We start from the raw sequence: 24971 nt of genomic DNA, 5'->3' as shown, positions 1-24971 counted from the left end.
GGATTTGTACTATAGAGTAATACAGGAAAAGTGGGAAAAAACAAACAAATTCTAAGAATTAAGCATATAGAAAAGGGCAAAATTGAGGAAGAAGACTCTGCTATCAGGGGGTCAGAAAATTAAACTGGCATGGTATCATAACTTGGGAGGTAACAGGAATCTTTAGACTATGACGGAAAAAAAAATTCCAAGGTCTATACCAAAACCATCAGTCAAACTGAGTCACTAATGGGATCTCAAGAAAGGTAAGATGAACTATAGTATGAACAGGATATAAAGGACAGTGAGATGAAAAAGATGGTAGGATCAATTAAATTATCTGTACTATAATTAGGGTATTTTAAAGAAGCTGCAAACTTCTTAGAAACAAACTTATTCCTGAGCCGATCTCACAGATATTCAATAAATTCAGAATGAACTGAGGAATTCAAACTTTTAGCAGATGATTCTGTCAGCCTGAGACAAGACAGGAGACAAGATACCTCATGTTGCTTTTAAAATGTGTAGTTTAACATTAACTAGGGAATACTTTACTTAACCTGTGAGAGCTCTTACACCAAAATATTATAATTCTGTCCGTTAAAAAATATAGTATCTATTCCTCTGAAAGCAGTTCTACCCTTTATAAACTTAAGAATGGCCAGCAAGATGGCTCCTTAGGTCTGCACCTGTCAACAAACCTTCATCAGGTTCATCATGAGTTAGATCTCCAGAACATGGTAGAAGAGAACTGTCTGATTCCTGCAGATGTCTTCTGACCTCTCCGTGTACGTGGCGTGTGCGCACCCATATACATTACCATATTTTTGATGCAATAAAAAGCTTAAGGATCACTGATGTGTCTACTCATACGCCTGTTTTCATTTTATATGTATGTGTGATCTTTAGTTGCATTTATTTATGTTTACTTATTTATTGGATCATAATGTGGATATAAAAGCCAGTAGACAACTTGCTGTAATCTGTTCTCTTCTTCTACCATGTGGATGCAAAGCATCCAATGAAGGTTTTCAGGTCTGGTAATAAGTGCCTTTAACCACTACATCATCTCTGCTGCCCAGGTGTCTATGATACGCTGAATTGAAAAAAAAAAAAGAAAAATCAAGTATCCTACAAGATGTAGCTAAAACAGTAAGTCTGGCCTATAGCCAGAATTCCGTAAACCACAATTGTTAATACAATAAATACTATGTTTAGTCTGGTGTTTTAATTTGTTTAGTAAGAAAGGCTTAACATTTATATTTTCATTTTACCATTCTGTGTAGGTAAATTAAAAGCTTAAAAACAAAATGAAAATACTCATAAGAATCAAAATATAACAGATTCAGAAAATCAAGTACTTGAGTGAAAGGATGTCTATTTGGGGAAATGAGGCATTAGCGAGAAGGAATCTAACAGAGGGTACATGTGGGAAATCCAATCAAACATATGTGAAAATATGATACATATGTGAAAATGTTAACATAAACCCATCATTTTATCTAAATAATATATGTTGATAAAAACAAAGCCTGAGATGAAGCATACTTACTTTATTGCTTTGGCTATCAGGATGAGGTGGTGAATCAAAATTTATTATGGCATGTAGAATATCATGTGTTAGATTACTAAGATGTAACAATGGGTTGGCAACTACTGTTTTGGCACTGGCTGTACAAGCAAAGAGAAGAGGCACTGAAGTTTGTTCTGACAAAGGGTTAGGAAATATTGGTTCTGCTGTTTCCTTAAAAAGAGAGAGAGAGAAATTAAGCAACTATTTTTATTTTTAATTGACTCCTTAAGTAATTCAGAAGATCTTTCAGAAACCTTCAAAATTAAAAATTAAAAGCACTCAAAATACATATACTTTAAATTGTTATGATCTGAAATACGTTTCTACAACTGTATCTAGAATGATAATACTCTTAATACTCCTCAATAAGGTATAGCTCATTACCTCAGAAGGCATTTGTAAGACTGTATTCATACCAATTATCATGTCATAACACCTGACGAGATCTATTCTGCAATTGTAACGTACATAGCTCTAACAATTCTTAATACGACTACATACAAAGATTAATTCCTTATAGTAAATGTAAAAAAAAGAAAATCAAGTTTTAATATTTAAAACCAAAAACACAATACCGAAAACTATTTCAGACACATATTATCTTTTTCGTTATATAAGGCTTTTAAATTTTAATATTATAAAGTAATGTATTAAATGCATTAAAATATAATCATTATAGATTACATTACTTCCTTTCTTTTCCTTTCCTCCACATATTCTATATTTGACTGGTGAAAGTTATATACCTGCCAGTGTGATAGCACTGATATAATAAAGATACATGCCTTTAATGCCAGCACATGGGAAGCAGAGGCAGGAGGATCTCTGTGAGGATTAGTCTAGTCTACAGAGGGAGCTACAGACTAGCTAAAGTTACAGGATCACACCTTCCTTCAAAACAAAGCAAAATGTTACATACCTGCTGGGATTCTTGTAAAAGTAAAATTAATTCCATTCTCACAGATGCAAGACCCCCACCATGAGAGCCATGAAGTACGCAGTAACTAAGAAACATTCTTAAGAGTGACTGATACTTCAAGAGCCACTGTCTTTTTTCTTGGAAACTTTCTCTCAGTTGCTTCACTTTTGTCTGGCGATACAAATCATCAGCATCCTCACTTAATCCAGATTCATCTATACTTTGGCTAGATGTGGACTGCAGTTGTTCTGCATCTGAGCAAAAGTCACAAGTCCTCTGAAGAGCTATTACCTCTTTTTCAAGCCAGTGGTAAAGTTGGTAACGCAATTTCCCACCATCTATTTCATAGCCAGTAGATAAAGTACGAAGTTCTACTGTGAGAATCTTTAAACACGCTCTAAATTTTAGTTGAACAGCAATTATATCTTCTGATGGATGTAAAATGTCACTTTCATCTAGTGTGCTTACAGAGTCTGTGTAACTGCTTAATTCGTCTATTTTATCTGTTTTTTTCTGCAAAGGTTTTATGTCTTTCATTGAAATAGGGGGATCTTCATTTTCTTCATCGTTATCGCTATCCCATTTCAACTCCAAAGAATCATCCTGAAATACCATACTCGGCTGGCTCCAATCAAAAGAAAAGGTGGAGTTTGACTGCCTCTCCGAGGAGCCCTCTGAAGAAGATTCAAAACCATTTATAAAGGACTGTGACCAGTCGATAGCAGATGACTTATCTTCTTTTGCATCTGACTTTAGTGGAGAAGAATCTTTACTAGTAAAAAAATCAGAAGGTCTACAAAATAGTTTTGTTTTCTTGATGACCTTGGGCATCTTTGACAGTACTTCTAAAGCCAACATTGGGCAGCCAGCTTTTAGATGAGCACTAGCAGTACTAAAAAATAATCTTCTTTCACTTAGATTAATTGTTCCTGCCAGTCCACTTTTCCCTGTTAAAGCCATGTGAGTTGAAAATGTATCAGATGATCCAAAATGACGTCTTAGCAAAAGAGGATGTGTTCTTAGGTAATTGTAGAAATTAAAAACTACAGGATTACAGGCTGACATCATGACTTGATCTGAAAGTAAATTCATTTATGAATCAGGAGAAGCTCAATATATGAACTAAAACCTTGTAATTATGAATCCCCTTTTCTCTGATGAAACTTGACCAGGTCTTTGGACGAATTATAATAGACCAAAATAATCCATATCACTAAACAGACAAGAACACATTTCACAAATATGTTTTAATACCACAGGTAATCAAAGGCCATACTACTTTCCAACTGAAACAAAGTCTTCAGACAGAATCCTTACCTCTTTTCTATCTTCCATGGAGAAACCTCTTGAATCAGCTTGTCTAGTCCTTTCTTTTCTGACCCAAAATGCTATGTTCTATCCATACCCCGAGTTGAACTTGAAAGAGTCCCATGATTTTAAATACCATTTATATGCTGTTAATTTGTATACCTCTATTTCCTCTTTCCAAATTCCACATTTCTACTTACTAGAAACATTTTTGCCCTTTGTACTTTTTATTTCATGTGCTCGTGGTACACATCACCCTTTATCTTTTGGTTGACCTGCTATTTCAACTAGTCCTTTGCCCAAAGATCATCTAATTCAGAAGGCTTCCTGATCTAATCAACACTCTATCATATCATTCACTATTACACCAGCTAAAAACCCAGGAGTATCCTTAATTTCTAATTCCTTTATATTCCATATCAAATTTAGTTCTGTGTAATCAGAACTAAGATTATCCTATATCCAAATACTTCTCCCTGATTGTAGTATCATACTGCTACTATCATCTAAGCAACTATTATCACTTGTCTTTCAGAAGAACTGATTTAAATCTTTTAGAAGCATGCGATCTTGCGTTATCACACACATAGTGTATATTCACAATTATTTTAAAAAGACATGTAAGTTTAATAAAGTAATGCTTTCCCTCCATTGTGAAGAAGCCAGTTTGAAAATCTTTACCTTCATATGGCTAAAAGATTTGAAAATTTGAGTCTCATAGCTTTCTTCTGAGTTTGGAGTTTGGAAAGAAGCATACTTCCTAATTACATATATATTGCCACATCAAACGGTATAAACTAGGAGCCACACTACTTACTATTCGAAATAGTAAGCTGAGCTAAACCAGCTACCACATAGAGTTCAATCCTGCCTCTGAAAATAACAATGAAAAAGGAAACCCCACCATTTTTATATTAATTCACAGAAGGAACTTCACTTTAATGGAGCACTATAAGACTGTATTACAAAAGAAAAAAAAGAAGTAAGATTCTAAAGGGTATATTTTAAATAATCTCTATACTCTGTTCCTATGCACTCAACAGTCAAGGATTTGATTGGTTTACGGTTCTTTAATCACAACCCATACACTGAATATGTTTTTCTTGTAAGAATTATAAAACTGATTACCAACTGTAATAACTCAACCTAATATTAAAAATTGACTTTATATTACCATTTCTCTGAAGTATTTAAAATTAACTGTTGGTAATATTGTTGTTCTTTGTTTTAAATGGTTTTTATTTCTGACACAAAACACCATTTAGTGAGAAAGATCAAAAAATTTAGTAATTTGTATTATATTAGACCAGACAGTGGACTACATCCTAAGAAAACAGCAACAACATTCTTATTAAAATACTGGAGGAATAGCTTACCTTCATCCTCTGTAGCTGGTTGCTTTATTAATGTTTCCAGAGCAGCAGTATAATCTTCTAAAATCCAATGTGCCATACTCCGAAGAAAGGGGTCATGATGTGCATTTATGTTTGATGAACTGAGCTCATTGGCTTGAGAACCAATTCCCAAAACTTTTTTGCGTAAAATAGATTTGTATGTTTCAGATTTATCAAATTCAGATTCAAAAAGTCTTGCTATTACAAGAGCCAACTGAATGTCATTCAGTTTCTCGAGACATACCTTAAAAAATATTGTTTATAAATAAAGTCAGTTTTTAAGAGAAACCCAACTTACTTCCTATAATGTATATTTATTTATTTTTAAATTTATCAAGCAAAAATGCAATAATCACATGTATATTGCCTACTTTAGTAAATTAACATTAACATTGATAACATCTACAAAATTATTTGTTATTATTAAGCAAGTATTTAAAAAATAACTTGACCTGATGATATGGATAATGGATAATCCTATCCAGTGCCGATTAAACCTACAATTTTATTTTATTCTTCTTATACCTCAATTCTTTTCAATTCACCTGATCAGACTAGCGTTTTCTAATTAAAAAGCTATTTTTCCTCAAGTCCATCAAATAAAAGAGCCAGATAGTCTTCAAATGTGTAGTAATATAAAATATTCATTTTGCAAAACCTGTTCTATCCCAGTTCAAAAAATATCACTCCAGTTAAATGGTAGAAACAAAAAAGCTACAATGAAATATCAGCAGTTACTTTAGGTACTCAGCCGTATTATGTCTACTAGAGTTAAAATTAAAAATAAAAATTTCAAATGTAGATGAATTGCTTAAAGAAATGACAACACTAACTGAAAGGAAAGTTCAACTATTACCTCAATTGCATCTCTGAGGCAACCACCCAGAAGAAAAAATGCTGCAGAATGTTCAAACCTTTGCTTGCCTAATAAAGAAAAGGCATTTTTCAAAGCTGCTTTACGCCACCTTTCTTCCTCAAAATTGTGCCCAAAAAACTGTGTCATTTTGGTGTCTTTTTGAGATCTATAAAGGAATAAAAATTGTGAAAAATTTAAAATACAACTCTGAAATCAGCATTTTATAGTTAGGACTTTGAAGGAGAAAGATAGCAAATTCGAAGGCAGTATGCACTACAGAGCAAGACCCAGTTACAATAAAAGTTCTAACAATAAAAACAAAACATTTATCATTTTACAAATTACTAAACATCTGCATTTTTTACTAGTAGGAGAAGATTAGGTAAGTATTTATTTTTATACATAAACCTCAGAAGTTATTTAAAAATTCTCTTTCAAATTGCAAAGAACTGCATTAGCAGCACTCAGAAAAAAACTAAATTTGTGCAGAATTTTACTAATCTTATATGAAGATAATTTACATATTATCATTTGAAATCTCATCAATAATTTTGTTCTACCTATTTAGAAATGACAGAAAATAAACCTGAAATACAATAGTCTTAGAAAACTCATATATTAAATATCAAAAAATTTTCCAAAGGTTGCCATTCTGAAACAGAATACCAAACAAACACTGGTAATCATGGAGGCCACATGCTGTTGATAAGTGAGATGAAAGAGAACAGTACCCAGAAGAATAGCAGTTTCTGGAACATCCTGGTCCACGTCCTTCAATATCAGAGTACAGATGCTTATCCTAGATTCTACTGTTTCTTATCATGTTCCCTGATGCTGATGCAAGTTCACCTTGAAAAGTTTTTTATCTACTCCACTTTCTTCCTCCCTGCTTTTTGGTGATGAGGAAAATGTTCTTAGAATAATCAATTAGGGGAGGGGAGAATGTGTTTTTATACTGATAAATGCTAAAACAAACTGCAGTGATCTGGTTTCTTCCACTGTGGAACATATGCAATCTTCTTCCCTATCAAGAATCTCCTTAAACACAAAAAACTAAGAACATACTCAGTAAGGACATACTTTCTGCATTCAATCTAAATGAAAAGTGACTTTTAGCTTTGAAGCTGTCTTTTACTTACCTATATAATCCCCAAATCACAGCCTTTTTTTTCATTGCAAGGTAAAAAATTGCAGCATCTAAAGGATCATTATTTCTATGAAAGGCTGCTTTGGCTACCTACAATTGGAAAACAGTAGTCAAATCTTTTACGAAGTAGCTTGTGAGTGAACAAATAATTTCTCTTACATACAAGATCAGTACAGGCTATTTCTACATTCAAATTTAAATAAGCACATAAATAAATGTATATATGCATAACTAGTAAGCACTTATAACTAGTAAGCAGATTATACACAGAAGAGGTGACAGAACTATAACAGCCTTCATTAGAAACCCTCCTAAAGTTGTATTTATCCCAACAAATATTTCAGAAATTTAGAAATATACTAGTAAACAGAAGTGCTAACTAGAGGTTGAGGTTGCTAGGCCTAGCAGCAGAGGCTTAGAATCACAACAGCTCAAGAGTTTTAGACAGAACTGCACATTCAAAGCCAACATAAGGCAATGTACTGAGACCATTAAGTCAAAAGAAGGCTGAGCTACAGACTCTGCTTACTGGTATATAACGTCTGCCTAGAATTCATAAAGCTCTTGGTCCAAGACTCATTACCACACACAAATTATGATGCTGTTTCTATCACAAAATGGATAAAATATCAGACAAGGCAAGATGTCATTAAACAAATATTCAAAATATATTTTTTTTATAGTTACACCCAAATAAACACTTACTTTTTCTATGCATTTGCGCAAGATGCGAGCATTGCGAACCCACCACCCCACACCCATTGCTCTCAGTTCAGACCAAGTCGGATCATCTTTCTGCATGGCTGGCAACATATTTAGCAGTTCTTCCTCTGCTACCGAGTGAAAAGCCCAAGCAAAATGCCCAGTAGAGAGGCCTGAAGAGATGTCAAAAAGATATTTATAAGCAATGCAAATATTATTTAATGATTATCAGAAATGTGTGTATTTGTGCAATAAATATACAAATTATTTTAGGTTTTTAATTATTTACATAAATTAGCTCCAAATAATCTCAGTTAATATGTAAATGCATCAGGGAAATGCAAATCAAAATGACCCTGAGATTTTTACCTCACACCCATCAGAATAGCTAAGATTAAAAACTCAAGTGACAACACATGCTGGAGAGGATGTGGAGAAAGGGGAACCCTCCTCTACTGCTGGTGGGAATGCAAACTTGTACAACCACTTTGGAAATCAATCTGGCGCTTTCTCAATTAGGAATAGCTGATTCCTCAAAATTCAGCTACACCACTCCTAGGCACATATCCAAAATATGCTCAAGTACACACAAGGACATTTGTTCAAACATGTTCATAGCAGCTTTATTCATAATAGCCAGAACCTAGTAACAACTCAGATGTCCCTCAACGAAGTAATGGATACAGAAATTGTGGTACATTTACACAATGGAATACTACTCAGCAGTTAAAAACAGGAAATTATGAAATTTTTAGGCAAATGGTAGGATCTAAAAAAGATTATCCTGAGTGAGGTATCCCAGAAGCAGAAAGACACACATGGTATATACTCACTTATAAGTGGATATTAGACATATAATATAGGACAATCATTAAAATCTGCACACCTAAGGAAGCTAACCAAGAAGGAGGACCCTGGGTAGGATGATCACTACTAAGAAAGGCAAAGGGTATGGACATCGGAAGAGGGAGAAAACACGGAACAAAGACAGGAGCCTACCATGGAGGGCCTTTGAAAGACTCTACCCTGCAGGATATCAAAGCAGAGGCTGATAATCATAGCCAAGCACTGGGCAAAGTGCAATTTAATTTTATTTTAACTTATTTTTTTAATGATTGTTCTTCTCTTGAAGAGTTTAAGTTAGCCTGGGTATAACTCCATTTTGGAATAAGGAGCCATCTTTACTGGAAGCTGAACTCAGGTATGAGGAAATATCACAGAATGTACACTTGGCAGAAAACAAAGTTAACTCTCCTAGCAACAGCCTCCAGGAAATATCACAGAATAAATATTTCACAGCAAATAGAGACAATCTCCCTGGCAATAATCAATGAGAACTGGTTGGGAATTGGCTGGGAAAATTCTCCCCAATGTTTCAGATATAGTCTAGAAGAATAGCAATTGTGATTACATGCCTTAGGCAATTGTGATTATGTGCCTAGAGGAGGTCACCTCACCCCTCTAACTTTTATGTCAAGGCATGAACCCCCCTGTTAGCTGTCATGGAAACATGTGCCTCCCTGCTTGTTATTATGGAACTGCCCTGCTTGCAGTCTTTCCTCGAGCTCACTCAGGGCTCGAGGTCCCACTTCTCTACTGCTGTGTCAGTGAGACTTAGGTCCCGAGTTTGACTGCTCTCATAATAAAGCTCTCTTGCTCTTGCATCGAGTCATCTCCTCGTGGTCTCTGAAGGTCCTGTGAACCTGGCATTACACTCTATGTAAATCCAAGTTTATTACCTATTTTATTTTCCTTCTGAAGAACATTTCAATATTTTTTATAGATCTGAATTCCTTTCCCAACCCATCCACATTTCTAAATGCCAGCTTCTAATACCTAGAAAAGTATTTTACCTGGAACCTCCAGTGCCCACACCTAGTAGAATCCCAGAATTCCCTACCAGGTAACACAGGGCCATAACCAAGAACCAGAGAGAGCAGCAGAAACCTTGGAAAAAAACACGCATCCACCAAAAACAAGATAAAATCAACACCTAGAATTTCAATTATCCCAAACCCAGATGTATAGATAAAATCCACCATAAAAACTGTAACAGCAAAGAAAATGATCTCCATAAGAGCATAGCAACCCTACCACAGTAGGCACTGTCTCATAATTTCATATTAAGGCCTTTAAAAAACTTTTATTTTATTTTATTTTTTTATCCACAGGTCCTTTGGTTATTTATTACGGCTTCCAGTGTGGTATTTGGTTCTTGTGCCTCTGCTTAGACTTTTCCTTCTGTTTGTTTTGTCCTATTTCAATGTGTTAATTTTTGCCTTATCTTTTATATTGTATTGTATTATTCCTTATAATCCTGCTTTCTAATAAAAAACAGACTGGGAGTGGATCCAGATGGGAGGGAATTGGGGAGGATCTGGGAGTAGTAGGACGGGAAAATGGTAATCAGGATATATTATGTAAGGAAAAAATCTATTTTCAATTAAAAGGAAAAAAGTAGCAAAAGAAAATAAGTACTTTCATAATCATAAGAATTACAAGTATGCAGAAAATATTTAATACACTAAAACCTCCAGTAAAGTATAAATTAAAATTATAAGAATAATCACTATTATCTAGACGAACAACCACTATATAAAAATAAAATTATTCTTCCCAAATATTTGTAGAAAAAGGAAACACTATTTGATACTGGTGAGAATAAAGGCTGTCATAGGCATTATGGAAATCTATATAGTATTGCCTCATAAAACTAAAAATACAACTGCCATGTAATTCAGTATTCTGGATACAGACTAAAAGGATTTGAAATTAATATGTTGAAAAGATAAATGCATCCAATGTTCACTGCAACATTATTCACAATAGCTCTGTTTAAAAGGTTACTCATGTCTATTAATGAGTAAATAAGGAAAATGTATATATTCTCAGTGGAATGAAATCCTAGTATTTTAAAAACAAATTCTGTTACTTGCAGCTACATGAATGAACCTGGAGAACATTATGCTAAATCAAAGGCAGAGAAAGACAAATACTTTATATTCTACTTATATGTAGAATCTGTAACAACGCAACTTATATAACCAAAGGATATGATGGTTACCAAAACCTGGGGGTGGGGCAGTGGGGAAACACTAATCAAGAAGGAAGGTTTATGAGATCTAATGTATAGCATGCTTACTATAGTGTAAAACAGACAACCACACATTTTATACTCATTAAGAGTAATTTTCAAATGTTTTCACTATAAAAATAAGTATTTGAGTGACTGTGTCGACTAGCTAGGCATTAACTTGATGGAAAGTGAGAGACACATCACTGAGTAAATGCTTACCTGCAAGGCCCAAGTCACACTGCTTAGAACCATACAACAAGTAATACTGGAACCTTGTACTAACTCTTCAAATTCCTGAGTACTGAGACCATATATGCTTGGGTTTAAATTAACATCACTGAGATTTGTTACTTGTAATCATATATACATAAGAATATAGTATCTGTAATATTCTCACGTTAGCTATGATGGGAATACATTCTAATCTTACCAGTTTGGTAGATAGACAAAGCTTATCCTTTACTTCTCTCCTTTTATCCTACCAATCCTCTCTCCCTTTTTTTAACTGGTATTTTCTTGTAATAGATTATCAACATCACCTTGGTGAAGGAGTTGAGCTCGATACGCTGGAAGGGAAGTTGTAAGAAAGGTATGGAGTCGAACAGCCAAAAGAAACTTTAATCCACATTCATCTAGAGTTTCTCCACCTATGACCAGAAAGAAAGTGTTCATTTTTACTTATGCTTTAAAAAAAAATCTCAAAGCATTTGTAAGCAAAAGCATTATATGCTTATAAAACCATTTAATAAGCATGAAATACTAAAAATCAGCATATGTCATAATACCACATAGATGAGAATGAGTTGATTTAAAGTCTAATAACTTTTTGTTGTTGTTGTTTTAATTGAAACAGGGTTTCTTTGTGTAGCCTTGGCTGTCCTGGACTCACTTTATAGACCAGGCTGGCCTTGAATTCACAGAGATCCATCTGCCTCTGCCTCCCTGAGTGCTGATATTACAGGTATTCATCACCACGCCCAATTTCTATTAACATTCTTTATAATAAAAAAGGCTTCCTTTATCTGAATCCTTTATTTTTAAGGAGTTTTAATGTTTTATGTACTATGTTATAGTGATGTTTACTATGTGAATTCAAATCATATCTGCATCCCAGCAATCAGCTGTAACATTAAAGAAAATAGTTTTATATTACCAGTATGGTAAATCAGTCTTGATTTTTACTTTATATGATTAAAACAACAGTAACACACTCATATTAAACATCTATAACATATTCACATAAAATTAGTATTTCCTAGTAATACTTCAAAAAATGTAAACTAACTTTTTTTTATAATTTAAGATTTTTGTGTCAAATTTAATCCTTATTTTCTGGCCAAGTAAATCTTACTAATCAATATATCTGGCTTAAAATAATGAATTTGTTAATTTCAAACTTTGAGATATAACGGAAATTTTCTATTTAAATTTGCTTATTTAAAAAATGCTCTGAGTGATGAAAAGATCTAATTTTGCTGTGTTTATGTTATTCTAGGTAAGAGTAGACAATAACATTAATTTTTAAAAAATCCTGAATCACACTGTAATTTTTTACTGTGGATTATTCTCACAGAAGAAAAAGTCAGAAATACTTACTTTTAGCTATTTAAAAATCTGAACATTTCTAAAGTCACAGAATTCAGTTGGACATTTTATACTGAGCGGACAATCATTAATGATGACTGGTATGAGTCTGTGTACTTCCTCATAGTACTGTAATTTACAAACCAAACAGTACATATCAGAGTTAAAACTGCTGTGAAAGATAAATTACTTGCACTAACTTTTATTAAAGAACCTCATATCATTTTTACTAAGAATTATGTAAGATTTTTTTTTTTATAAAATTATCTTCCCCATCTTGTACAGAGGATATTTTTACCTTGACTTCTGTCTCTGCTTTCCCCTATATCGGTGCTTGTGGTTGCAATTGTGTCTGCTAAGGCCATCAGAGACATCTGTTCCATCCGGGTGAGCCCTGGTAAACTAGAATGAAGTAAATGGCCAGAAAGAACTTGAGCATGCTCAGGACCAAAGTAAGTTGGACTGTACTGTGAAAGGTCAATAACTCTGGGCTGTGTATGTTCTTCATTTGTCTCGAATGTGTGATTATCAGACGTTAGAACTGAAGTCTGAAAAAGTTCATCATAAGTTTCTTTGGATAACTGTTTTGATTTATTTAAGGAACTTTCATTACTAGACTTTTCCAAAGATGAATAATAGCTATCATCATCTGCTGCAAGTAAAGCATATAATGGAAGTGGAGGGACAGAGTCTATTTCTGTGTAATCTCTGTTTTCAGTTTTGTTGAATGCCTGGGGATCTCTGGTGGTGCTTCCGCTAGCACTGATGGTAAGAGACCTAAGGCGGCGATCATGATTGGATTCAGTTTCATTCAGAGCCACAACTTCCCCAGCAATGCATTTAACAAGATGTGACAAAATGGCTTTGGCTCTCCGGACTTTGCCAAGATCCATGAGTTCCAAAAGCTGCAAGGGATGGTACTGAGGTAAAGTTGGAGAAAGTACATGAGCTGCTTCAAAAAGACCAGAATCTTCCATATCCACTGAAGGGTCGAATGTCGTTTTCTTTCCACAGATTTTCTGTGCAAGACTGGTCATGGATCGAGTGAGAGTTTTCTTTGGAGGATGTAGACCAGAACTTGATGAGTTACTTTGTTTTATTAAACTTAGTATAGATGGAGTACTTCCATTGTATGAATCTGTTGTAACAGGTTCTTGCTTATAAGATGGCTGCCATTGGGAATATACGTGCATTTCACAATCCATTCCTACCACAAGGATGCCATCCCGTACCCATGATAAAGAAACAGGAAAAGGTGGGGCACCTTCTACAGAAGAAACCAAATCTACACTTCTTAATAGTACAAATTTAGAAAGAGGTACAATTTTAGTACTCTCCCAGAGAGGAAATGCCGGATTCTCTTTACCAGTCTGTTCTTGTACCTTGCCAGCCATGGGTCCATACATAAAAATTTTTGAGCCAATTCCTACAGTTAGGATATGAGAACCATCTTCTCTAGACATCCAATCTAAGTGAACCAGATGTTTTGTGTTTGATGTAATACTTTCTCTACTGACTAAATATGTCTCTTGTTTATTATAGGCCACTAAATTGCTATCGATACTAATGCCAGAATCCAACACTGTACTTAAGTCATCTAAATGAATCGTCTGTTCAAGGACCCAACATGAACCTCCTGTAGACTCACATTCAAAAATACTTACGTGCATCACAAATTCCTGAGATCTACTATTAGATGTGGGCTGCTTATAAGCTACTGCTAAACGATTTGTCTGTGCACAGCTCACTTCTACAGGCCTACCAGGTACAGTTACACTACTGTTGCTCTGAAGTCCATCTTCAATGAGTAATGGCCATTCTTCCCAAATATACACAAGATCTAGTTTTCCATTCTTTGATGTAGCCGATTCTCCATTTGTTACTCTGCATCGCCAAAATCTTACTTTATCATCGGAGCATGAAGTTGCCAATAAGTAAGGGGCACTACATACAGGATATATGGAAGATGAACTCAGGTGTCCTAGAAAGAAAATGAGCCATTAAAAATTTTGGTCATTACATATATTTGCTAAGTATTAACAGCTTGAACTGTTTTTCTGAAAACCACTGTTAAGAACATGAAAGTCTGTTAAAGGCTAATGATCATTCTTTTATTGAAACCAATAAGCTATAGACTACAGGGCTGGCAACATGAGTTGGTGAGTAAACATGAGCCAAGCCTGACAGCCTGAGTTTAATTCTCAGAATCCACATGATGGAAGAAAACTATCATTGTCCCAAGTTCCACATATGTGTCTATGCAACACAAACACACACACACACACACACACACACACACACACACACACACAACTAGAAGGGATACTAGAAGAGTCACCAAAACCTAAACCCAGGAGAGATATAAAATCTATTTCAAATCTTGCACTTTATGGGATAAGTTATAACTAAGCTGAACAACTGAACTGCAAAGAATTATTACAACCTAATTAGTATTCTGATTATAAACCCATCATTTGCTACATTTATAACTATGTATCTCCTTTAAAAACTAACAACATATTTTTAAAAATCTGTCAAGACTGTCTAGGTTCATTTTCTTATTTTTCAATACAAATATGAGACTGCCCATGCTTATCTAAGTATTGAATAGTCACTTTACAGGTTTTTTATTAATTTTATTAATTGACAGTTTCATGCATGTACTATAATATATTCTGATTCTCCCTTTCATTCACCTTCTCTTATCCCCCATTACTACCACTCACTGACCCTCTTTCCTAGATTTAAAACTTTCAATTTTATTTTGTGACCCATCTAGCTTGAGCAAGGCCATCTGTGTCACTAATGGATTGGAACTACCCACTGGCGCTTGTTGAATGTCAACAGCCAGAATCTGGAAACAACCCAGATGTCTCTCAATGGAGGAGTGGATACAGAAATTGTGGTACATTTACACAAGGGAATACTACTCAGCAATTAAAAACAAGGAAATCAAGAAATTTGCAAATGGTGGGAACTAGAAAAGATCATCCTGAGTGAGGCATCCCAGAAGCAGAAAGACACACATGGTATGTACTCACTTATAAGTGGATATTAGATCTATAAGATAGGATAATCATACTAAAATCTGTACACCTAAAGAAGCTAAGCAAGGAGGACGACACAGGGTAAGATGATCAATCCTCATTCAGAAAGGCAAATGGGATAGACATTGGAAGAGAGAGAAAACAAGGAACAGGACAGAAGCCTACCACAGAGGGCCTCTGAAAGACTACCCAGCAGGGTATCAAAGCAGAGGCTGACACTCATAGCCAAGCTTTGGGCAGAGTGCAGGGAATATTATGAAAGAAGGGGGAGCTAGAAAGACCATCCATCTATCTGTATCTATCAGTAGCAAACAGTTCAGAAGTGAGAGGCTAGGATCCCTGAGTCCCTCTTCTATCTGTGCTTGATTGATGATACGTGCACTTATATATAAGTGCAAGTTCTTGCTGTTGCCATGAATTTGTCTTGTCCAGAAATCTGACATTTCACAGCTTTTCTTCCTATCTGCTGTTTTTATATTCTTACTACCCCTTCTTCTGCAATTTTCCTTGAGCTCTAGAGGAGAGAGAATAAATATCTTACTTAGGTCTTAGCTCCTATGTACCATTTACTATCAGGACTTTGTGCAGCCAGGGGTCTAGATTGACCACTAATCACCAGAACTAGGAACTTCTCTTAATAGTACTGAAAATCATATAAAAAAAAAAACCCATGGTGATGGTGATTGTAGTCCCAAGTGAAGAAAATTGATGTTATTACTTAGATAAACTGACACAGCATTAAACTGTCTTCTAAATATTTATATTTATACCCCCAAAGACTTACCCTATTGAAGTATAGTTATATATAGTATTTGTTTCCCAAAGCAGGTTGCCAAATTGAAGGGAATACTGATAACTATACCTCAGGCTTTGGCAGATGCTGGATCTCTGTCATTACTACTCCACTTTCCATTTTGTAAAATCAAATACATCCAAAAGCAGACAAATGGTTATGGCTATGGACCACCAAATTTAAGATCTAAGTAACTGTGTTGGGGAGAGATTGCTCAAGTGATTCAGTGCCCAATGCACAAGTACAAGGATCTGAGGTTGGCTATCTAGAACCCATGTAAAAAGCTGGGCATGAAACACATTAGTTAGTAAGTCAATTGTAAAAAGAACAACTTAAAAGAGTTCAAATAGAATTATCCTACATATATGGACAATGTCACTCCCAGAATTTAAGGACTATTAAATAAAAATGACAGGGCAAGGTATGGTAAACCTCCCTATGAGTTACTGGCCAGAGAGGCCCTAGAGGTTTACAGAACATAGTGTGTCACTTTATTACTTACAACTAACTATTGTCAGTCTGTTGCTGAAGACTGTATATATTAGCTTTAGGATATAGAAAAATCAATCTAAACTGACCAGAAAACTTCCTCCATGGTGATGAGCTTGCACAGTGTGAGAATGCTATTCAGGATAATGGGTGAGAAAAGACATTAATGGTCTTACCCAGCTCTGAACCATGCATGTTGAAATACTAACCTATTATGGAAGACATGCCTTTTTATGTAATAGTGACATTACTGTTGGAGGGTAGCTACCTGCTTACTGATTGGATCTGAAGCCTGATTAAAAAATGAAAATTTCCAGCATGTGTTGTCACTTGAGTTTTTCATCTTGGCCGTTTTGATGGGTGTAAGGTGAAATCTCAGGGTCATTTTGATTTGCATTTCCCTAATGGCTAATGACGTTGAGCATTTAAGTGTTTCTCTGCCATTCGATATTCGTCTACTGAGAATTCTCTGCTTAGCTCTATTCCCCACTTTTTAATTGGATTACTTGGTTTGCTGCTTTTCAGTGTCTTTAGTTCTTTATATATACTGGATATTAGCCCTCTGTCAGATAAAGGGTTGGTGAAGATTCTTTCCCAATCTGTAGGCAGTTGTTTTGTTTTGATGACGGCATCCTTTGCTTTACAGAAGCTTTTCAGTTTCATGAGGTCCCATTTATTGATTGTTGCTCTTAGAGCCTGTGCTGTTAGTGTTCTGTTCAGGAAGTTGTCTCCTGCACCAATGAGTTCTAGGGTATTCTAAAATCTGTACATCTAAAGAAACTAATCAAGAGAGAGGACCCTGACTAAAATGCTCAATCCCTATCCCGAAAGGCAAAGAGGATGGACATCAGAAGAAGGAGGAAACAACCTAGGAACCTGCCACAGAGGGCCTCTGAAAGGCTCTGCCCTTCAGACTATCAAAGCAGACACTGAGACTTATAACCAACTGTTGGGCAGAGTGCATGGAATCTTATTTAAGAAGTGGGAAATAGGAAGAGCTGGAGGGGACGGGAACCCCACAAGGAGAGCAACAGAACCAGAAAATTTGAGCACAGGGGTCTTCCCAGAGACACATACTCCAACCAAGTAGCAGGAATGGAGATAACCTAGAACCCCTGCGCAGATGTAGTCCATGGCAGTTTAATGTCCAAGTGGGTTACATAGTAATGGGAAGAGGGACTGCCTCTGACATAATCTGATTGGCCTGTTCTTTGATCACCTCCCCCTGAAGGGGGAGCAGCCTTACCAGGCCACAGAAGATGACAACGCAGCCATTCCTGATGTGATCTGGTAGACTAAGATCAGAAGGAAGGAGAGGAGGACCTCCACTATCAGTGGACTTGGGGAGGGGCATGCGTGAAGAAGGGGGAAGGAGGGTGGGACCGGGAGGGGAGGAGGAGGGGCTTATACAAAATGAATAAAGTGTAATTAATTTAAAAAAAAAACCCTTTCATTTCTAATATTTAAAAAAAGTAAAAATTTCATGCCTGATATAATAATCCTAGTCAAAAGACCATGGGGTAGTGTCTTTTGTTATTTTATTAAATATCTTTGTTATCAAATTGCCATCTAAATCTTTATGTACATACCTATAATGTAGGCTGCTCTGAACCTTGGTCAGAGATGCCGTTTTGCAGTGGATGGCAGTCAACAGAAAGATGCACAATTGGTGCCATAAATAAGAAACTGAATGCTCAGCTCTAAATGAGATACTTAATCAACGTCCCTCTTCCCAGCTCATGGAACATCATTGAAGAGAAGGCAGAAAGAATCTAAGGGTCATTTGGAGGAAGGGAAGTTTTGTGAAATGCTATCTCTGGATATGACATACTCATGAATTCAAGCAGCTATGGTTACTTGTACAAAATCAAGCCAGCCGAAATTCTAGCATAGGTGGATAAATGGTATCCAGGGACCACTCCTTACTGAGAAGCTAGAGGTTGGTTAAGTTTCTGAAGGACACAGAACTATTTTTTTAAGGATGTGGCCCTTGATAAGATCCCAATGCCCATATGTATGCACATATAAGTCGCACTAACAGAAGTGGGTTAAAAAAAAAAAAAAGGACATGAAACTGGAGAAGGGCATGTCTGAGTGGATACAGAGTTAGAGGAGGGAAATAGGGGTTATATATAATCATATTTCATTGTACATGCATGAAATTATCAAGAATAAAATTGTACTAGAAAGAAAAAAAGCTGGGAATAACAGCAGCTCCTTCACCTTGTAGGGTCGAAGTGGGCAAAAGAGGTAGATCCCCAAAACTCTGGCTGGCCAGCCCAGCTAAACTGATGAGCTTCAGATTCAGTGAGAAACCCTGCCTCAAAAAGTAAAGATGGAAAGCTGGAGAGAGAGTTCAGCAGTTAAGAGCTTATGCTAGTCTTCCAAAGGACCCACGTTTGATTCTCAGCACCCACATCAAGGAGTTAAAAACCATCTGAATCTCAAGCTTTAGAGAATTAGGATGGCCTTAATAGGGACCTAAATTCACATGCACACAGATATATACATAATTAAAAATTAAAAATACATTTTTAAAGATACTAAGTGACTGAGGAAAGAGGCTGGATGTGGGTTCTGGGATTAATAGCAGATTAGCTCAGACTGTCAGACCTAACAGCAAATAACTTTACCCACAGAACCACTTAAGCCTCTGCCACATTGTACATATCATCTTAACTATAATGTAATTTTAAAGCTCAACCAAATATAACATTACATTAGGATCACTGTCAATTTCTTTAAGATGAATAAAAATATTCTTAATCCCTTCCAACAGAATTGACTACATAAATTAAATAAATTAATGAATGAATGAATAAATAAATAAATCTCACACTAGAAAAGTTTTCACCATATGCTCCTTATATACCTTTAAAGGTATATATTAAAACTATATATATAGTTTTAATATATATATTAAATATATATTTATATATTATATATATTATATATATATTAAAACTATATATATAGTTTTAATATATAAAACTATATATTATTTAATATATTAAAACTATATATAGTTTTAATATATTAAATAATTAAATAAAATTAAATAAAATAAAACTATATATATAGTTTTAATATGGTCTTATATAATCCTAGCACTAAACTTGGAACAATTCTGCTTTTGCCTTCCAGCTGTGGAGATTACAGGAATAAACCACATTTGACTGCATAGTATTTTTATGAAATACAACAAATCTGTTTTCCACGTGACTCCTAAACTGGGTCAAAAAGTTGTCCTAATAAGTATCTATAATTTTTCTATTATTTATTTATTTATTTATTTATTTATTTATTTATTTATTTATTTAGTTATTTATTTATTTATTTAGTGTATGAGTGCTCCATCTCCATGTACACGTGTACGCCAGAAGAGGACAGTAGATCCCAGTATAGATGGTTGTGAGCCGCCATGTGGTTGCTGAGAATTGAACTCAGGACTTCTGGAAGAACACATAGTCACTCTTAAGCACTGAGCCTTATCTCCAGCCTTATTTCTCTATTTTGGGGTTGGAGAGATGGGTTAGAGGTTAAGAGCACTGGCGGCTCTTTCCAAAGGTCCTGAGTTCAATTCTCAGCAATGAGACCTGGTGCCCTTTTCTGGTGTGCAGGCATACATGCAGACATAACACTGTACACATAATAAACAATCTTTATAAAATTTTCTCTAGTTTGCTATTTTAATTGGAGGTCAACAATGAAGACTTATTGTTCTGGCTAATAACAAAATTATGTCAAAACTAAAGTTATTCTTTTTCTAGTTTTAACTTTCATATATGGATACAGAATGTAAAAATTAGATTACTGGTACCAACTCAACTAGTAAAAATCTTCATCTTTCACAAAAGATTAACTACCTGATAACAGTATGGGAAACAGAAAAATGCTTGTATTTTAAGCAAATCAGTCAAATGAAATGAGAAATAGCAAACAAACAAACAAACAAAAAACAAAGACATCCTTTGAGTGTGAGTGAAAATGAAAGAACAAATGATTTAAACCATGGATGCTATAGTGGTAGTCTTAGAACAATGGTTCTCAATCTGTGGGTCATGATCCCTTTGGGAGTCGAATGACCCTTTCATAGAAGTAACCTAAGGCCATCATAAAACACAGATATTTGAATTACAATTCACAACAGTAGTAGAATTAGAGTTATGAAGTATCAGTGAAAATAATTTTGTGGTTGGGGGTCACCACAACTTGCAGAACTGTATTAAAGGAGTGTGGCATTAGGAAGGCTGAAAAACACTATCTTAGAACTGTAGTACACTGATTATACCTAAAAGCACAATAATCAACGGAGTACTTGTTACACCAGTCTTGCTGGCCTCTAACCTAAAATCTGTGATGACAATCACATTTTCCAATAATCTCATGATTTAAAAAAGAGGAGTTTAAGAGTAGAGTTTGTAATGACTACAGTCCCTACATTTCGAAGGCTGAATAGGATGACTGTTTGAGTTGGGGACTCTAAGACCACTTTGGCATACATCTGTTTTTTAAAAACTCCACAAGTAAATAGGCTTTGTATTTTGCCTTGTATTATTGATACCTGTATGTGAAATACCTGAAAGGCTTCTTAGATAAGAACACTGGGCACTACGCCACTGTGCATGAATCAGTAACTTTATTTCTAAAAAATTGATAGTATGCTGTTGCTCCCGGTCTGGAGACTGTATTCTCAAAAATACTGTATCGGAATAAGGGTGATAATCCCTGATACAGGTACTTTGCACTGTCTATCTTAACACATGGCTCCAGAAAACTACTATGAATACTAAAACAGCAAAAAAGGTAAAACTTGTTACTACCTATATTTTATTAACTTTCAGTTTGTCTATTGTGAGAAGTTGTTTTGGTCAACTTGGAGATATTTAGAGTCAACATGAAAACAAAGGTCTAGGCAAATCCTTGAGGGAGTGTGATGTATAGCCACTTTGTCTACTAGTTTCTGATTGGATACCAGACATTCTGTGTTTTCACATTGTTTAGTGTTTGAAAATGTTGAATTCTTATAAATAGAATTTATTTTTCTTTGGCCATTTAGACAAACCACTCGGAAATCATTGAGTCTTCTACATTTCTATTTAGGTGACAATAAAGTAGCATTTTGTATGGTGAAAATTATTCTCCGTATATGAGAAAATACTATTCTAAACAGAGAAAAATGAGTGAGAGTACAAATATATATATTTGTTGAGTTAGTGCAGCGGGGAGGACCCCTTCTATACGTGATCAAACAATTCAATGAACTGATTCTTGGACTGACTAAAAGAGCGTGGTGGTCTGAATGAAAATAGTTCAAATGTTTGTACACTTGATTCCCAGTTGGTAGTCCTGTTAGGGAAGGACTAGAAGTGACTGTGTTGGAGGAAGTGTTTCCCAGGATGCTGCTTGTTGCCCTATTGCCCTGCCACCCTGCCAAGATGAACTCTTCATTCTCTAAAATTGTAAGCCTAATTAAATGCTTTCTTTGATAAGCTGCCTTGGTCAATGGTGTGTTATCATGGCAATAGAAAAGTAACAAAGACAAAGATTAAACCAGCAACCATATATGGCTCTCTGTTTCCTGACTGCAGAAACAAGGTGACCAGCTAGTGCAAGCTCCTGCCATTATAGTCCAGACCTTGGAACTGTAAACAAAAATAAACCTTTCTTAGTTTGCTTTTTCAGTCAAAGTAGATAATTTATCTATTCCAAAATAGAAGCATTTTTTTAAACAAACCAATATTTATAATAGAGTTGGCTAACAACTATCACCTAACCTAAAAACATAGTAAGTCTTCAATTTCAGGTTCTCAATATAATTGTTTCCATTTCTGCTTTGTGTGTATTTCAGAGTGAATTATAGTATTTACTTTTAAAAACACTGGTAAAGCATTCATGACTTACAAAGTTGGATCTGTCTCTTTTGGTTAGTTTTACAAACCTGCTGAGGGCTTAACACTTATTATCTCAACTCCTTCTGGCAAATCCAACTCTTTGCTGTAGACCATTTCAGAAAAAAGAGACAATTTGCTGGTACTCTGGAGATTTTCTCTGCAAGCCTGGAACTTCTGTGAAAATGGAGATAGGATCTTCTCTGGAGAACAGGAATAATGATCTTCTGGCAGCCAACTGGCTTCTGATATTTTTTTGTCTATTCTTTCATCTATTAAAAAAAAAAAAAAAAAACAAGAACAGAGGAAACCCTTTATTAATAAATATTGTAATTGCTACTTTAAAATAAATTGCTAAAATACAAACACTAAAATTACAGATACATTAATGACTAACAGTGACAAAGTACTGGTATTCTAAATAAACTACAATTATCACTAGTATGTAAGAATGGTTACAAGAACTCACTCTATAAACAATGGAAAGGGATATACAGGTTCAAAAAGAGATAAGAAGAGGAGGAAAATGACCAAGTAACTATATATATACATGAAAAGGTAATAATCAACCCATTATTTTGCATAATTAATATATAACATTAAGATTAACATTATTTATAAGAATACATATGGTTCACAAAATGACTTTTCAGTTAAACATAGGAATTTTATTAATTATTCTACCTGAATCTACAAAAGTACAAGCAGACTTACCCAGTGAGACAGGGATCGCCCTTAGATGTAAACCCCACATGCGCAGCTGTGAACGGCTGCTGTCAGTGCGCTCTATCACAACCAGATAGAACTTCTCAGAAAATCTGTTAGGCGAAGGGCCTGTTGACATCAGGGATGTTTTCATTAAGACAGATGGATAAGAAAGTATACTAAATAGACGAAGATAAAATGGCTTTTTATTCTTGTAGAGAAAAAAACTTTAAAAATACAAAGCAGCAATATAGAATGTATTTAATGGGCATTAGCACATAAATCTGCATTAACTTGAAATTTTAATTATATATACTATGTATAAATTTCATTTTTAATGTTAAAATTTTAAATGCTGATTTTGAACATTTTAACCTTAAAATTCCTATTATAGTGGAATTGTTCACAGTGAGGTCACAACACAGACACACAAACACACACAGAGGGAGAGGAGGAGAGAAAGAGAGATGCAGAGGGAGGCAGAGGGGGAGGGAGAGGGGAGGAGGGAGGAAGGGAAGGATGGAGGGAGGAAAGGAGGGTAGGAGGGAGGGACAGGGAGAGAGAGAGAGAGAGAGAGAGAGAGAGAGAGAGAGAGACTACTGACCTCACTGGTTGTAAGGTCCTAGCAGGCTTAGAACTTCTGCTTGCCATACAAACCTGATGACAAGATATGCTATATACGTCTATAATCTCAGTACTGTTTTATTGAGATAGGAGGCAGAGATAGGAGAACTGCCTGGAAGTTCACATTCCAGTTAGCCTAAAGTATATAGTGTAGGAGCTGAAAAAACAAGTGAGACCCTGTCCAAAAGAGGGAAGGCAAAGAACTGAATAACGGAAGTTCGTTTGACCTTGACATGCATGCTCTGTTGCATATGCACACACCTGCATTTTCACAAGAACACATACACATGCACAGTCAAGAAACAAGCACAATAACAACAAAAAAAAAAGGAGAAAATGTCGTGGTTCATACTACAAATAGCCTCAAAGTTGCCGAAATTGGTAACTAAATGCATAGTTCTGGAATTATCATAAAACCAGTAGATCATTATTACCTATTTTATAAAAATTTTAATGTCAGCTTTCTTTATTTTCGACTTGTTTTTCATATATACAAAATAACCTAAATAAACATCAACATTATAGTCAGAAATGGCGCTAATATCTGTAGCTTTAGCTCCTCGGGCAGCTAGATAGATACGCATTTCGAGAACAGCCTGTCTCAAAATAAAACAAGCTGCAGGTATAGTTCAGTCTTCAATCTCAATCAGTCAATCATTTTCTTTCACATATACAAACACACGCAATGATATAAAATAATAGAAAAGAACATTTAAAAAAGCTGAAAGCAACTATTATGAGGTTACAACAAAGCTTTAGTATTTTAAATTTGTATAAGAAAAGTTTTAAATGAAAACTAAAGGAAAGGTAACCACAGGACTTCTAGGTAAGATGATAAAGAAGCAGCCTTATCAGTACCAGAGCCTGATTACTATATCAGACAC

General features: G+C 35.1%; 1 protein-coding gene across 1 annotated transcript in view; it reads right to left on the bottom strand.

Annotated features, from left to right (window-relative positions):
* Positions 1 to 24971, bottom strand: part of Dmxl1 (Dmx like 1) — a 142597-nt gene that overhangs the window by 61029 nt on the left and 56597 nt on the right. Inside the window, exons 14-23 of the mRNA XM_055622471.1 lie at positions 23473 to 23592; positions 22809 to 23030; positions 12837 to 14519; positions 11494 to 11601; positions 7882 to 8051; positions 7169 to 7266; positions 6030 to 6195; positions 5156 to 5417; positions 2472 to 3547; positions 1532 to 1723 (exon numbers count right to left, since the gene is read on the bottom strand). Coding sequence (XP_055478446.1) covers positions 1532 to 1723; positions 2472 to 3547; positions 5156 to 5417; positions 6030 to 6195; positions 7169 to 7266; positions 7882 to 8051; positions 11494 to 11601; positions 12837 to 14519; positions 22809 to 23030; positions 23473 to 23592 — 4097 coding nt within the window. The remainder of the gene's footprint in view (positions 1 to 1531; positions 1724 to 2471; positions 3548 to 5155; positions 5418 to 6029; positions 6196 to 7168; positions 7267 to 7881; positions 8052 to 11493; positions 11602 to 12836; positions 14520 to 22808; positions 23031 to 23472; positions 23593 to 24971) is intronic.

This window comes from Psammomys obesus, unplaced genomic scaffold (genome assembly GCF_907164565.1).
Source record: "Psammomys obesus unplaced genomic scaffold, mPsaObe1.curated_primary_1811, whole genome shotgun sequence".
NCBI classification, from domain to species: Eukaryota; Metazoa; Chordata; class Mammalia; order Rodentia; family Muridae; genus Psammomys; species Psammomys obesus.
Note: the sequence above shows the minus strand (reverse complement) of the source record. Positions and strands in the feature narration are given on the sequence as shown.